Source organism: Salmo salar, chromosome ssa17 (assembly GCF_905237065.1).
Source record: "Salmo salar chromosome ssa17, Ssal_v3.1, whole genome shotgun sequence".
Classification (NCBI taxonomy): Eukaryota; Metazoa; Chordata; class Actinopteri; order Salmoniformes; family Salmonidae; genus Salmo; species Salmo salar.
In genome coordinates this window covers 49869822-49885756 of record NC_059458.1, presented here as the reverse complement: position 1 = coordinate 49885756, position 15935 = coordinate 49869822, and the positions used below count along the sequence as shown (strand labels likewise).

At 42.5% G+C, this 15935-nt stretch overlaps 1 protein-coding gene across 3 annotated transcripts in view; it reads left to right on the top strand.

The window, feature by feature from the left end:
• The window catches only part of tbc1d22a (TBC1 domain family, member 22a), a 211892-nt gene that overhangs the window by 98391 nt on the left and 97566 nt on the right, over positions 1-15935 (top strand). For all 3 annotated transcript variants that reach the window (XM_014152782.2, XM_014152784.2, XM_014152781.2), the window contains one exon: positions 11678-11784. In XM_014152782.2, the coding sequence (XP_014008257.1) occupies positions 11678-11784 (107 nt within the window). The remainder of the gene's footprint in view (positions 1-11677; positions 11785-15935) is intronic.

Here is a 15935-nt window from a genome sequence, read left to right as displayed (position 1 = left end):
GTATCTCTGCTGGTGTTACTAAGACAACTTTGCCAAATTTGACTCTCATATTAATTATCCACTGTTTCAATTACCTACCTCAGAGGAATCTGTGATAATCATTAACCAACACTAGGTTTCAGGATGTTATCTTCTTAATTGGCTTGTGTTAGTCAGGTTGGGTTAATCTCAATGAGATGACTGATTTCTGTGGCTGGAGGCCACTCTTGGCTCTGTGAAGACTGTACAAGATGATATTGACACATCTAGACAAATCATACAGGCTTTCACAGACTCCAAAACAGTCTCTCCACAATGTTCTCAGCTAAGGGAAGTTGTGAATGCTACACGTTTTGGGTGAAAATGTATTGAGAAAAACAAATGTTTGTCTAAAAACAATCTGTGTACTCAGCCTTGGCTGTAGATATAAACTCAGCAAAAGAAGAAATGTCCTCTCACTGTCAACTGCGTTTATTTTCAGCAAACTTAGTGTAGATATTTGTATGAACATAACAAGATTCAACAACTGAGACATAAACTGAACAAGTTCCACAGACGTGACGAACAGAAATGGAATAATGTGTTCCTGAACAAAGGGGGGGGGGGGCACCACCAGCTGGATTAAGTACTGCAGTGCATCTCCTCCTCATGGACTGCACCAGACTTGCCAGTTCTTGCTGTGAGATGTTTACCCCACTCTTCCACCAAAGCACCTGCAAGTTCTCAGATATTTCTGGGGGGAATGGCCCTAGCCCTCACCCTCCGATCCAACAGGTCCCAGACGTGCTCAATGAGATTGAGATCTGGGCTCATCGCTGGCCATGGCAGAACACTGACATTCCTGTCTTGCAGGAAATCACACACAGAACGAGCAGTATGGCTGGTGGCATTGTCATGCTGGAGGGTTATGTCAGGATGAGCCTGCAGGAAGGGTACCACATGAGGGAGGAGGATGTATTCCCTGTAACGCAGAGCGTTGAGATTGCCTGCAATAACAACAAGCTCTGTCCGATAATGCTGTGACACACCGTCCCAGACCATGACGAACCCTCCACCTCCAAATCGATCCCGCTCCAGAGTACAGGCCTCGGTGTAACGCTCATTCCTTAGACGATAAATGCGAATCCGACCATCACCCCTGGTGAGACAAAACCGCGACTCGTCAGTGAAGAGCACTTTTTGCCAGTCCTTTCTGGTCCAGCGACGGTGGTTTTGTGCCGTAGGTGACGTTGTTGTCGGTGCTGTCTAGTGAGGACCTGCCTGACAACAGGCCTACAAGCCCTCAGGCTGAGAGAGGCTGGACTATTGCGGACTGTCTGAGCACTGATGGAGGGATTGTGCGTTCCCGGTGTAACTCGGGCAGTTGTTGTTGCCATCCTGTACCTGTCCTGCAGGTGTGATGTTCGGATGTACTGATCCTGTGCTGGTGATACACGTGGTCTGCCACTGCGAGGGCGACCAGCTGTCCGTCCTGTCTCCCTGTAGCGCTGTCTTAGGCGTCTCACAGTACGGACATTGCAATTTATTGCTCTGGCCACATCTGCATGCCTCCTTGCAGCATGCCTAAGGCACGTTCACACTGTTGAGCAGGGACCCTGGGCATCTTTCTTTTGGTGTTTTTCAGAGTCAGTGGAAAGGCCTCTTTAGTGTCCTAAGGTTTCATAAGTGTGACCTTAATTGCCTTCTGTCTGTAAGCTGTTAGTGTCTTAACGACTGTTCCACAGGTGCATGTTCATTAATTGTTTAATGATGGGAAACAGTGTTAAAACCCTTCACCATGAAGATCTGTGAAGTTTTCTGGATTTTTCAAATCATCTTTGAAAGACAGGGTCCTGAAAAAGGCCAGTTTATTTTTTTGCGGCGTTTATTTGCCATCCAAGTTGTCACAGACAATTTTCTCAGTTTAGGTAAGCCGGATAAAGCCTCCTGCAGGCTGCCATTAGCAACTAAATTATCCTTAAGGTCTTCTGTGTGCGATTTTAAAACAATTGTTTCAAGGACAAACAGTTGAAGTCGGAGGTTTAAATACACTTAGGTTGGAGTCATTAAAACTAGTTTTTCAACCACTCCACAAATTTCTTGTTAACAAACTATAGTTTTGGCAAGTCGTTTAGTAACTTTTCCAACAATTGTTAACAGACAGATTATTTCACTTATAATTCACTGCATTACAATTCCATTAGGTCAGAAGTTTACATATACTAAGTTAACTGTGTCTTTAAACAGCTTGGAAAATTCCAGAAAATTATGTCATGGCTTTAGAAGCTTCTGATAGGCTAATTGACATCATTTGAGTCAACTGGAGGTGTACCTGTGGATGTATTTCAAAGCCTACCTTCAAACTCAGTGCCTCTTTGCTTGACATCATGGGAAAATCAAAAGAAATCAGCCAAGACCTCAGAAAAAAATTGTAGACCTCCAGAAGTCTGGTTTATCCTTGGGAGCAATTTCCAAACGACTGAAGGTACCACATTCATCTGGACAAACAATAGTACGCAAGTATAAACACCACCACGCAGCCATCATACCGCTCATGAAGGAGACGCGTTCTATTGCGCGTTCTATTCGTTCTATTCCGTGTTCTATTCCCTGTGGCTCAGTTGGTAGAGCATGGTGTTTGCAACGCCAGCATGGTGTGTGCAACGCCAGGGTTGTGGGTTCGATTCCCACGGGGGGCCAGTACAAAAAAAAAAATGCATGAAATGAAATGTATGCACTCACTACTGTAAGTCGCTCTGGATAAGAGCATCTGCTAAATGACAAAAAAAATAAAAAAATATGTCCTACAGATGAACGTACTTTGGTGCGAAAAGTGCAAATCAGAACAACAGCAAAGGACCTTGTGAAGATGCTGGAGCAAACAGGCACAAACGTATCTATATCCACAGTAAAACGAGTCCTATATCGACATAACCTGAAAGGCCGCTCAGCAAGGACGAAGCCACTGCTCCAAAACCGCCATAAAAAAGCCAGACTACGTTTGCAACTACACATGGGGACAAAGATCGTACTTTTTGGAGAAATGTCCTCTGGTCTGATGAAACAAATAGATCTGATGCACTTCACAAAATAGATGGCATCATGAGGAGTAAAATTATGTGGATATATTGAAGCAACATCTCAAGACATCAGTCCGGAAGTTAAAGCTTGGTCGCAAATGGGTCTTCCAAATGGACAATGACCCCAAGCATACTTCCAAAGTTGTGGCAAAATGGCTCAATGACAGCAAAGTCATGGTATTGGGGTGGCTATCACAAAGCCCTGACCTCAATCCTATAGAAAATATGTGGGCAGAACTGAAAAAGCGTGTGCGAGCAAGGAGGCCTACAAATCTGACCCAGTTACACCAGCTCTGTCAGGAGGAATGTGCCAAAATTCTCCCAACTTATCGTGGGAAGCTTGTGGACGGCTACTTGAAATGTTTAACCCATGTTGAATAATTTAAAGGCAATGCTAACAAATACTAATTGAGTGTATGTAAACTTCTGACCCACTGGGAATGTGATGAAAGAAATTAAAGCTGAAATAAAGCATTCTCTGTACTATTATTCTGACATTTCGCATTCTTAAAATAAAGTGGTGATCCTAACTGACCTAAGACAAGGAATTTTTACGAGGATTAAATGTCAGGAATTGTGAAAAACTAAGTTTAAATGTATTTGGCTAAGGTGTAGGTAAACGTATGACTTCATCTGTGCATATTGTTTATTCGAAGCAATTATTGGTACGATGATTGTCTTCAAAGCACTTTTTTAATCACTTGAAGATTGCAGTCATTATATTGGCGAATCTAGTTTTCTGCTACCAATGCCTGCTGTACCGTAGTCGGCCTTGAACTCCCGTGGCTTCAATGAGAGTGCCAGTAGTTCTCCCCTGGGTGTCACTGAAAGCCCATAGACCCATACTGCTGATGGGTTCTGCCAGATGGCATGGTGTCTCACTGTCTCTTTCTCTGGAGGTGTAACCCAGCTCTCTGTGTGCCAACCCAGGCACACAGCTGGTACTGCCCTATCCCGGATATCTTGTCGCGTTTTTCCTAGCGTCAGGAAACGGACACTAGGCAGACAGGAAGCTATGTTATCACCGGCCAATAAGAAGCTGCTTGGCAGATGTAGAGGGGAGGATCTGTGTTAGGCTGATAGTGAAACAGACTCATGCAAACACGCACAAACATCCACACGCACTCACACTAAAACCCACCCTCCCACACTCTATTTGGGTGCTAAAATGTACTGGAAAGCAGTGTGGAAAATCACCATGTAAATCTAATCCATTATAATGGAGCAGCCAGTCCAAACATGGCCCTTGGCCTCTGTCTAATAAAAACAGAGTTGACATTAAAGGAACATTTCTCCCCTTTCAGTCAATACATCTACGAGCATCCTTACATGTACTGTAGTGAAAATATACCCGCTAAATCACTTCATCTGTTACTGTGTTTTCATAAAACAGCATTTTCCCTTACCCTCCAAGATTGCACAATCCTCTCCCCAAGCATCCTCTGACTGCAGTTTCCTACATTTGCCACAAAGCCTCTCACCATTCTGCTCTCTGAGCCACTGGGCAGCACCATGCAATATACCCTGGACTGAAGAGTCAGAAAAATAGGAGAAATGTGTTGGAGAGCTGCTTGATCATAATGCTACGTCATCCTGGCTGTATTTCTGCATTTCTGCAAGAACTCAGATGCACATGAAAACATGAAATGATCCTTGGAATCGATAGAACATCACTGAGAGATGTCCAAAAAAGGACTATATGCCTCTGGTCAAAAGTAGTAGACTATATAGGGAATAGGGTGCCATTTGGGATGCATCCATGGCAGTAGCTATGCTGGTTCTATTTTGGGATTTGCAGTCTGCAGAGCTGCAGCACTAGTTTACCAGGCAGAACCCATCTCATCCCTCTCTCTCTAATCTGTAGAGAAAAGGTTAATGAACCCAGATGATCACAACACCAGGCTCTAGGGATCAGCCTGTGTGTGTCTGTGTGAGTAAGCCTGTTTGTGTGTGTGTGTGTGTGTGTGTGTGTGTGTGTGTGTGTGTGTGTGTGTGTGTGTGTGTGTGTGTGTGTGTGTGTGTGTGTGTGTGTGTGTGTGTGTGTGTGTGTGTGTGTGTGTGTGTGTGTGTGTGTGTGTGTGTGTGTGTGTGTGTGTGTGTGTGTGTGTGTGTGTGTGTGTGTGTGTGTGTGTGTTAGGGCTGTCCCTGACCCCAAAAAATTATTGGTAGACAGTCGTCTGTTCTTAAAACTTTTATTTTTTCATTTATAGACACATCCTATGTGTTTTAATCAAATCAACTATATGCACTGAGCTTGTCTGATGCTTTAAGCGCACTGTTTGATTAAATAATTAAGACACACAAATGACTAGAGGGAGTCTGACCGCAATTGATTTGATTGTGCCAGGCAGGACTCAGACTTTCTGTGTTTTACAAAAATGACAACGAGTGACTGACTAGCACCCATTGTCGCTCTCTCCTCCCTGCTGCAGCAACCACCACAGAACATTTAGTGTTTATCGCTCTGTCTGTGTTGCTGAAGCTGCAACATAATTACAGCCATTTCTGACTGAAAAGTTATCTTACCGAAATCCCTAATTTGTTTAGGAAAAACATTCCCTGTTCCCTCAAGCCTTGCTCTCTTTATGTGATACATGTACACATCACATGCATTTGACCGATAGGGTCTGACCTATAGCATATCACAATCACATCAATAAATTGGTTATAACAAACACCGTAAAACATGTGACAGCAAAATGAATGCAGATGACATGACAAATAAAATCAAAATGGGAATGTTTGGTTGCTCAGGAGGTAAAGGTGAAGTCAGGTGTGGAATAAATGTGACTTGTTGTGGAAAATACTGGAGATTAAGAAAAAGAAGGTAAGGAGCAAGCGCTGTGTGCATGTTACGTGTGCCAAACAGGTGGTGTTAGATTACAATGTATTTTTTTCTGACCGTTTGGAACGATGTAAACGACACAAAAAAAATAAATAGCCTACCAGAGGGTCCTTTTTTGGGGAAGACTTTATTACAACAAAGACTAAACAGTCGCATTCGTGAATGAATGCGAAACAATTGAATGGTTTATTCTTTACGCAAATTATTCAAGGTTCTCTTTTGTTATTTAAAAAAAAAAATGCTTGATTGCATTTCAAATCATGAATGACTCATATGCTGTGTGATGACATGAACAAATGAATGATTGATACAGTAGCCTATATAAGTATTGAGATATAGGCCAAAGTAAGTTACGGTATTCACACTAAGCAGGATGCGTTCTTAGGCCTACAACTCAATGGTGGTTATACAAGGATACTATACTTAGCCTTCTAATGATAATGACATGACTTATTATTAATGATGATGATCATAATAATAATAATAATAGTAATAACTTTAAGAAGGAGATCAAGATAAAAGAGGATTATTTGTATTATTATTTTCTTACAATTTGGAACAGTGTAAACAACACTAAATAAGTAATACCAGAGAGGCTGTTCTAACGGGGGGAAAAAGTGTGAAGCATAGCAAAGATTAAAAACAGCCGAATTAGTGAAATTGGTTACTATTTAATGAAGCTGCCAGTTGAGGACTTGTGAGGCGTCTGTTTCTCAAACTAGACACTAATGTACTTGTCCTCTTGCTCAGTTATGCACCAGGGCCTCCCACTCCTCTTTCTATTCTGGTTAGAGCCTGTAATCGAACCCACAAGAACATTTCTAAGTGACTCCAAACTTTTGAACAGTAGTGTATATATAGATGATGTATAAAGCCAGGCACCTTTAACAGTTAGGATATTGACTATAGACCTAATTAAGTTGGTTTCCTCTCTCCTCACTGTTCTTAGACTATAAGGTGAGGGCTGTTTTCTCTTCTCCTCATTCTGCTGCTGCCTCCGCCACATTGTTCTCAACACCAATATACTGGGTAACTTGGCTATTATGCACATAGCAACATAGTCTCAGAAAACGTGCCAATTCCACAGTGCACTGTTTTAGAACCGCGGACAGCAACCACTCTTCAACGCGGGAGAAAGCGCATTTGTTTATCCTTTTTATTTGTGTTGCACCGTTGTTCTTACATAATATAACCATATAGAATTTCAGTAGCATGTGTCTTAGATTGTTGGACTGTGCCAACAGCCTCCACAGTGGATCAGTCCTCTCAGACAGGATACACCATGACAAATTATTATTATTTTAGTTTTTTGGTGCTACTGCTCAACATCTCGATCGACCAACAGCCTATCAACTGGTTGACTGATTGAGTTTCAGCCCTAGTGCGTGTGTGTTTGGGTATACTAGTGTGTGTCCATATGCCTGTAGCCCTCTATTAATGGTCAAACACCTTAATCTCACCCTCCCATGTCCTGGGCTTCACCTTGTATCCCTGCTCTCTGGTCTTCTGCTCTCCATCGTCTCTCTGGTTCCTGTGTCCAGTCAGTGTGATGCTCAGTGGCTGTGTCACCTCTCTCTCTCTTTGTGACCTGCAGCTGAATGACAGACCACAGGCTCTCTCTCCTGGCGATACGGTTGGACAGATGGCCTGGTCCTACCCTTAGAGGGAGAGTGTGTGTGTTTGTGCGGTGCTAGGAACGGTACACTTTGGGACTTTTCAATCTGCCTATTTAACCCACATAATCTGACTGCTCACCTATAACTGTTCTGTTCTTCGGGGCACCATGAGCCATAATCATAATGCCCGTAACACACTCTTACTGACATGTTCTTCCTCTCAGCGAAAGGCTCTTATTATTACTGACCTGCCCCCTGGGTTTGTGCGTCCCACGTCGACTCATAGAAATGGAACTCATTGTAGCTTTGTGGCGTCTACTACTGATGACGTCAGAAACTGTCTGGTGGCCCCAGTGACTTGTCTTTGTAAGGAGTGTGCCGGGGGAGAGAGGTGGAGTAAGTGTGTGGCTGAATAAAGCCGAGGACACTGGCTGAGAGAGAACACTGTAGGTGACTCTGATCTTCCAATATAATAAAGGACATCTAATTTGTTGTGCTTCCCTCCCAATGGAAATTCACTTGTATATCATTGTCCTTTCACGTCAGAGCAGGCTTCAGTTCCTACAGTGACCACAGGGGGAGCTGTTGATTTGTGGAACAAGTAGTACAGACGTTTGGGGAATAGAAACACAGCGCCTTTCTTGTGCCCTTGTTCATGCATACTCTGATTTAGCTCCAATTCCACATCAACCCCCCTACCCCAATATACCTCTACACACTCCTAGCAGATCTACACAAGTGTCTCCCCAACCCTCACCTCAATTGAACAAAACAGTGTTAAACTGGCAGTTAAGACCTGGGGAGGGTCTAATTGTATTAAGGCAGTGGTCACCAACCCTTTCTGAGTCGAGATGACTTTCGGAGTCAAAAAGCAAGTCGAGATCTACCGCTCAGATTTTTTTTTAAACATGACTTAAGATGTAAGCCTATGCAACATTAACCTAATAAAAATAGTTATGTAGGAATGAGGTTTGGGCAGTAGGCCTAATACATTATCACAGCAAATTGGCTATGATTGGCCTGCCAATATTGTTCTTCTCAGACCATATTATATTTCAAAACACGTGCTTTGATAACAAAATAGATCAGTTGTTGTCACTTGCTAGGCACAGCTGAACATATTGAAATACTTACCTTTTTTATTTTACTGATGGTACCTGCATCTGATGGTCAATCTCAGCGGAGGAAAGGAGAGAGCAGCAGACTGTCTGCCTCTCACGGCCCCTGCTCTCTCCTTTCCTCTGGTGAGACTGACCAGAGAGGGGGGACAGTCTTCCACCTGATGGTAAAACTATAGTCGCACCACATTATTTCTGCCTCATGCACGAATTGATGTTGTTCCTATGAGCACAAAAAGTTAAATATTCCTCTATTAAAATGGACACGATGAGCTGCATAAATAAAAACGCAACATATCGATATCCTTGACTACTTCATTCATTACAGCTGCAGTGCGAGTGTAAGTAGGGAGAAGCGCATTTTTTGTTTTGTAAAAGTGTTGTTTTTTTTTAAACAGTTGAGAGTGCTGAATAGAAACTTAAACATGAACTCACTCACAGAAACACCTGTATTCTTTGATAGTTTCGTGGAAGCTGTAGGCACATTGATATGAGCTATCCGATTGGCCAGCACAGTAGGCTCACTTGATTTAGCTTTCCTGGTCTGCCGGGTAGGCGGAGTTTGTCCCTTCAGACAAATTAAATGGCTAAAAATGGGAAGACTTTGCCTACCCTGGGTGCAGGGCTTCTGAATCAAGTGCAAGGCTTTATCATTGGCTTTTCTACATAAATCTTTGGTGACCACCGTATTAAGGGCTCCTGAAAATGCTCTCCTGTCTTTGAACAATCTATCCATCCAGCCATCCCTTCTCCCTGTCCATTAGAGCCCGCCTTCAGCAGTTTGACTTTTCTCCCTATTTACCCGAGGGCTTGACTGCTGCTCACCTCCTCTGGTGTTACCTGTCAGAGTTGCCACTGAGAGCACGCACAGCCCACACCGTATCTGTCATACAGTCATGTTCCCCACGCTTCACCTAGCCAATCTGATTATTTGTTAATGATCCCGTATGGCACCCATCAGCATGATTACAGATTATGTTACACCTGGTCTAAATTAACCCAGGTCGACACACGACGGACATATAGAAGTAATTAAAGGACGTATGCTTAACAAGGCAACGAATTATGAAGACCCCAACCCCCCCACCCCCCTCCCCCCATTTATGTTGTGTGGATCAATGAGAGCGAGAGAGAGAACTTTTGTCTTTTTTTCAATTACTGTATATAATGGGCCGAGCTTATAGGTCCTTATTGGAAACGTGTTGCTCATATGTACATTTGTACAAAATGTCCATGACTGTAACACAAATGGGACAGGAGGTAGGCTTGTTCAATGTTTGGAATTTCAGTTGATTACTATAGCGCCAATCAGTGTAGTTGTGTAAATGCTTGATCTCTATGGCCAGACTCATCATTCATCCAAGTTTCGTCAAAAATGGACCAGTGGTGTCTGTGAGAGGTACTAAAGAACATCCGTACTACGGTTGAATATTTTCCAGGTATTTTACTAATGTTCCATCCTGAGAATAAATCACTTTTCTCCTGGGTAACCCAGTATTTCCCACCAAAACTGGAAGTGTTATTCAAAGCATTATAAAACATATAAATATGTCTGGATTTTATTATAGCTTTGATCAGCATTAAAATTCTAACCTGATGCTACCCGAACCTGATGAGACATATATTAAATACATTTCATTTCCCCAAACCCCAAAAGCCCAAATGATCGTGTCATTATCCAATACATTTATGATATAAGCTACTGCACATTGCGCACAACAGAAAAACCTAAAAGCCCATAGATGTAGCTAGCTATATGCTCTCTTGGGTAAATAAATGAAACCAGCTCCAGTAGGCGTATCTTTGAGTGTGAACCGTATTACTCTATTGTATTATATGGAAATATGATAGGGCCTATTTGTATAATTAGTATGCAGATGCATACAGTATATAGCTTTAATAATATCTCCATTGTTGCTTCATTCATTCCTCGCTTTCAACAGTTAAATGAGATGTTTTGTTGTCCTTGTCTTCATTATTAAAAATAACTTATAGCCTACCGTCATCAGGCATTGACTCTTCTTTCAAACTACCCGTGAGATCTATTGACTGTTGTATTTAACATTCATCATCAAAAGCGCTTGCGTCCCTCTTCAAATGTTTGATTTAGCCTTTTTTATATAACTAGGCAAGTCAGTTAAGCACAAATTCTCATTTACAATGACGGTCTACCCCGGCCAAATGCTAACCCGGATGACGCTGGGCCAATTGTGTGCCGCCCTATGGGACTCCCAATCACAGCCAGTTGTGATACAGACCCTGGTTCATTTTCAGGCTGTAGTGACGCCTCTAGCTCTACGATACAGTAACTTAGACCGCTGCGCCACTTGGGAGCCCCAATAGTCTATTGGTATAAGAAAAGCAAAAAAACGAAAAGCTTTTCCTGTATGGGACTCCAAGAGCTAAGGAGTCTTTTTCAATGAGAGGCCAGCGGAGCACAGGTGCTTGTGTATTGCACATGAGACAGGCTCTAAGTTAGAAGCTTATTATGCATAACCCATCATTAATTAGCTAAATATAAGGCTAATACTGCATTGAATTTAATACCTGGAAGAGGTAGTCTAGGACATCTATATATAGGGCTATATATCAATCTAGAACAGGATTATCTATTTTGGATGCAATTTACATGGAGTTGGAGAGCGAGAGAGTGCTCACACGTGCACTGATTTAAGCAACGGTATTCGAGTGATAGGCTGATTTAAGCAACGGTATTCGAGGGTGGAGAGTAGATGTAGTTGAATGACTGGTTGTAGATGTAGTAAGAACAAACAGTCTGCATAATGTAAGTAATGTATGTGTGAATGAGTGTGGAGACTAAATCGACGTGTTGTTAACAGGTGCTGTTAGAGAGGCTCTCTAACATTCTGTACCACTACACTTCATCAAGGACTCCTCAGGCTCTCCTCAAGAACATCTTTCCATCCCTCTTCTTTTTTTCTGTTTAATACAAGGCCCCTGCTGTGATGCTGGTAGACCTAATTCTCTCTCTCTCTCTCTCTCTCTCTCTCTCTCTCTCTCTCTCTCTCTCTCTCTCTCTCTCTCTCTCTCTCTCTACAGAGGAGGAGGTGGAGAACTTTGACGTGTCCAGCTTGCAGGAGGCGGCTTTGCGAAACATCGAGGCTGACAGTTTCTGGTGCATGAGCAAATTGTTGGACGGCATTCAGGTACATTAATTCTCCTTTCCCCTGTTTACATTCACTGTGTGCCTGTGTGTATGTGTACCACCTCCCCAGGAGAGAACGGGTTAGGCGTGTGTATTTTTAGGTGTATGGGGTGTAGTAGTTCCGTGTGTTGAATTGGCCACACACATATGAATACACACAGGTTTAGTCACAGTGGAGTCCCCTGTGTGTAGGTTAGTCGCGCCGTCCCACTTTCCCCCTCTGTTCCATCTCTTCAGAGTTAGTGTGTGAATGATGAATATTCTCTCTCTGCACTGTACCGTAGCCAAATACAGCCTTTTACACGTCAGCCCTGTGGCGGACGGCGTTGAGTGTATCACCCAGGGAACTGTTCCGCCGCCTCCTCACTTTCTCTCTCTCTTTGTCGCTTATTGATTTACAGCCATTACCACATCCGAGCCGTGTGTGTGACCATGTGTGAGCACTCGAGTGTGTTTGGCCTTGATGTAAATGGCCCCATACACAGAGTTAGCTAGGCAGTGGAAGAAGGCAGGTAGGTGGCAAGGCTACAGCATCCATACAGCCATTTAGCGGTGTGTTCAGAGCGGATTGCAGCTGCTAGCCACACGCCCCGGCACGGTTCCCAGGTGGTGCCCACTGCCACCGTTTGGTCTCGCTGTTTTTTCTAAACACTCGCTAGGGATGAAATGTTGTGTAATTACACCAGGGTGCGGAAAGAGGGTTTGATTTACTTCAACCAGTGCTCTCTCTCGTTTTCTCTGTCTTTAGTTCTTTCTCTCGCACTCTCTCAAATTCAGATTTATTTTTTGGCATAAAGTACAATTTGTAGATATTGCCAAAGCAGTGTAGTGGTACAGCATTTCAGTAAATACATTACAATGCAATGATAGTTTTATTTATTTATTTAACCTTTAATTGATCAAGGAGTCATAGTGAGACCAAGGACTCTTTTTACAGATGAGCCCTGAATTACACATTACAGAAAATGCAAGCAGAAAGAAAAACACGGTCCTAAAAAACAAACACATTCATCAGTAATAAGGTCCTCAATCAGCTTTCTGAATTCACCTAGAGGCACCAGAACATCACATTCATCAGTAATAAGGTCCTCAATCAGCTTTCTGAATTCACCTAGAGGCACCAAAACATCACATTCATCAGTAATAAGGTCCTCAATCAGCTGTCTGAATTCACCTAGAGGCACCAAAACATCACATTCATCAGTAATAAGGTCCTCAATCAGCTTTCTGAATTCACCTAGAGGCACCAGAACATCACATTCATCAGTAATAAGGTCCTCAATCAGCTTTCTGAATTCACCTAGAGGCACCAAAACATCACATTCATCAGTAATAAGGTCCTCAATCAGCTTTCTGAATTCACCTAGAGGCACCAAAACATCACATTCATCAGTAATAAGGTCCTAAAACATCACATTCATCAGTAATAAGGTCCTCAATCAGCTTTCTGAATTCACCTAGAGGCACCAAAACATCACATTCATCAGTAATAAGGTCCTCAATCAGCTTTCTGAATTCACCTAGAGGCACCAGAACATCACATTCATCAGTAATAAGGTCCTCAATCAGCTTTCTAAATTCACCTAGAGGCACCACATCACATTCATCAGTAATAAGGTCCTCAATCAGCTTTCTGAATTCACCTAGAGGCACCAAAACATCACATTCATCAGTAATAAGGTCCTCAATCAGCTTTCTGAATTCACCTAGACGCACCAAAACATCACATTTAAGAACATTTTTAAGATTTTTCCACAAATAAGGTGCAAGACAACTAAAAGCTGATTTACATAACTCAGTAGAGACCAAAGGAGTTTCCAGAGTTAGCCATCCCCGAGATGGGGTGTGATAACATTATGTTTAAAGTTTAGTAATGCTGTTAGGTACAGTGAGAATTGTTGTAGAAGGGCTTTATAAATGAAAACATAGCAATGTATTGTGCAATGTAACCTATGTGACATCAAAGAGGGCCAACCAACTTTCTGGTAGAGAATGCAGTGATGAGTACTAAAATTGTTGCCGTAATAAAGTGCAATGCTCTATGATGAACCGCATCTAACGGCTTTAATGAAGTGGCAGCTGTGTTCATATAGATGATGTGGCCATAGTCTAGGACCGATAGGAACGTTGACTGAATAATCTGCTCTCTACTATTTAGCGAGAAGTAGGACCTATTTCTATAGTGGAAAATCATTTTTATTCTCATAGTTTTTGAAGTGGGTATTTTTATTTTAGAGGGTATTTATTCTCTTTAAAAAATAATGAAATACAGTTCATTTGAGTAGTAATGGTAGTACAAATAATCATCTATACAGGTTAAACACTACGGTTTTATTTTGTCGTCTTTGATCGATTTACATTTTAATAAATCAAAATAAGATGAAAAATAAAGAATGCACAATTTATTGGTTGTATGTTTTATATACACTGCTCAAAAAAATAAAGGGAACACTAAAATAACACATCCTAGATCTGAATGAATGAAATAATCTTATTAAATACTTATTTTTTTACATAGTTGAATGTGCTGACAACAAAATCACACACAAATAATCAATGGAAATCCAATTTATCAACCCATGGAGGTCTGGATTTGGAGTCACACTCAAAATTAAAGTGGAAAACCACACTACAGGCTGATCCAACTTTGATGTAATTTCCTTAAAACAAGTCAAAATGAGGCTCAGTAGTGTGTGTGGCCTCCACGTGCCTGTATGACCTCCCTACAACGCCTGGGCATGCTCCTGATGAGGTGGCGGATGGTCTACTGAGGGATCTCAGTAGACCATCCTTTCTCCTGGTAGCGCCTCCATGCTCTGGACACTACGCTGACAGACACAGCAAACCTTCTTGCCACAGCTCGCATTGATGTGCCATCCTGGATGAGCTGCACTACCTGAGCCACTTGTGTGGGTTGTAGACTCCGTCTCATGCTACCACTAGCGTGAAACCACCGCCAGCATTCAAAAGTGACCAAAACATCAGCCAGGAAGCATAGGAACTGAGAAGTGGTCTGTGGTCACCACCTGCAGAACCACTCCTTTATTGGGGGTGTCTTGCTAATTGCCTATAATTTCCACCTGTTGTCTATTCCATTTGCACAACCGCATGTGCAATTTATTGTCAATCAGTGTTGCTTCCTAAGTGGACAGTTTGATTTCACAGAAGTGTGATTGACTTGGAGTTACATTGTGTTGTTTAAGTGTTCCCTTTATTTTTTTGAGCAGTGTACAATGTATATACTATAGGGGATTAATGGTCATGAGATGTCCCTCGTGCTACAGAATGGCAATCATCTACATACTCTATCTCTCGTCTTCTCTCGCTCTCTCTCCTGCTCTCACATTTTCTCCCGCTCCTCTCACCTCGCTCACCGCACTTACTTCTCTCATCTCTCTCCTCTCATCGTCTTTCCTGTGCTCTTTGTGTCTGTCATTCAGATCGTGGTCTCTCCTCTCCTCTCCTCCACTCCAGTCTCACTCTACTCCACAGAGGGCCATTTGTATGCTGGTGACTCACCTCTCTTCAGAGGCAGCAGTACATTAGGATGCACTTCCAGCCAGACAACCTTTTGTGCTGTTTTGTTCCTAATTACTGCAGTCATTTGTGTGTACAAAGCTGATTTTTACAGGCACTTATGATTTTCTTCACAACTTCACAGTACCCAGTTATAACCTGGGAACATTCATACTTCGCTTTCACACTGTTTAGAGGTGTGTGTCTGTGTGGGACTGTGTCTGTGTATGAGAGAGACACAGGGACTGTTGGTCTGCGTTTGTGGGCGGGAGCTGAACTGAGCCTCTGCTTGTTGCAGTAGAACGGAATGCTTACTCTGAAGATTATCTGACGCCTTAGCAGTCTTAAATCTCCACGTTCTATTTCCATGGAAAGACATAAGATTGTGATGAACATATAATAATAGGTATTAAGCAGGAAACAACATTTTGTAGCATGGAAAATTGCTGTTTTGACCCAAATCTTTGGACATTCAAGGAAAATACAAAGGATGGCTAACAACTCTGTCTGCGTCTCATGTGGCACCCTAGTCCCTACATAGTGCACTACCTTTGACCAAGAAGTGCACTACATACGGAATAGGGTGCCATTTGCGATGCAGCCTCAATGAGGCTGACAACACTGGATGGCCTTGCT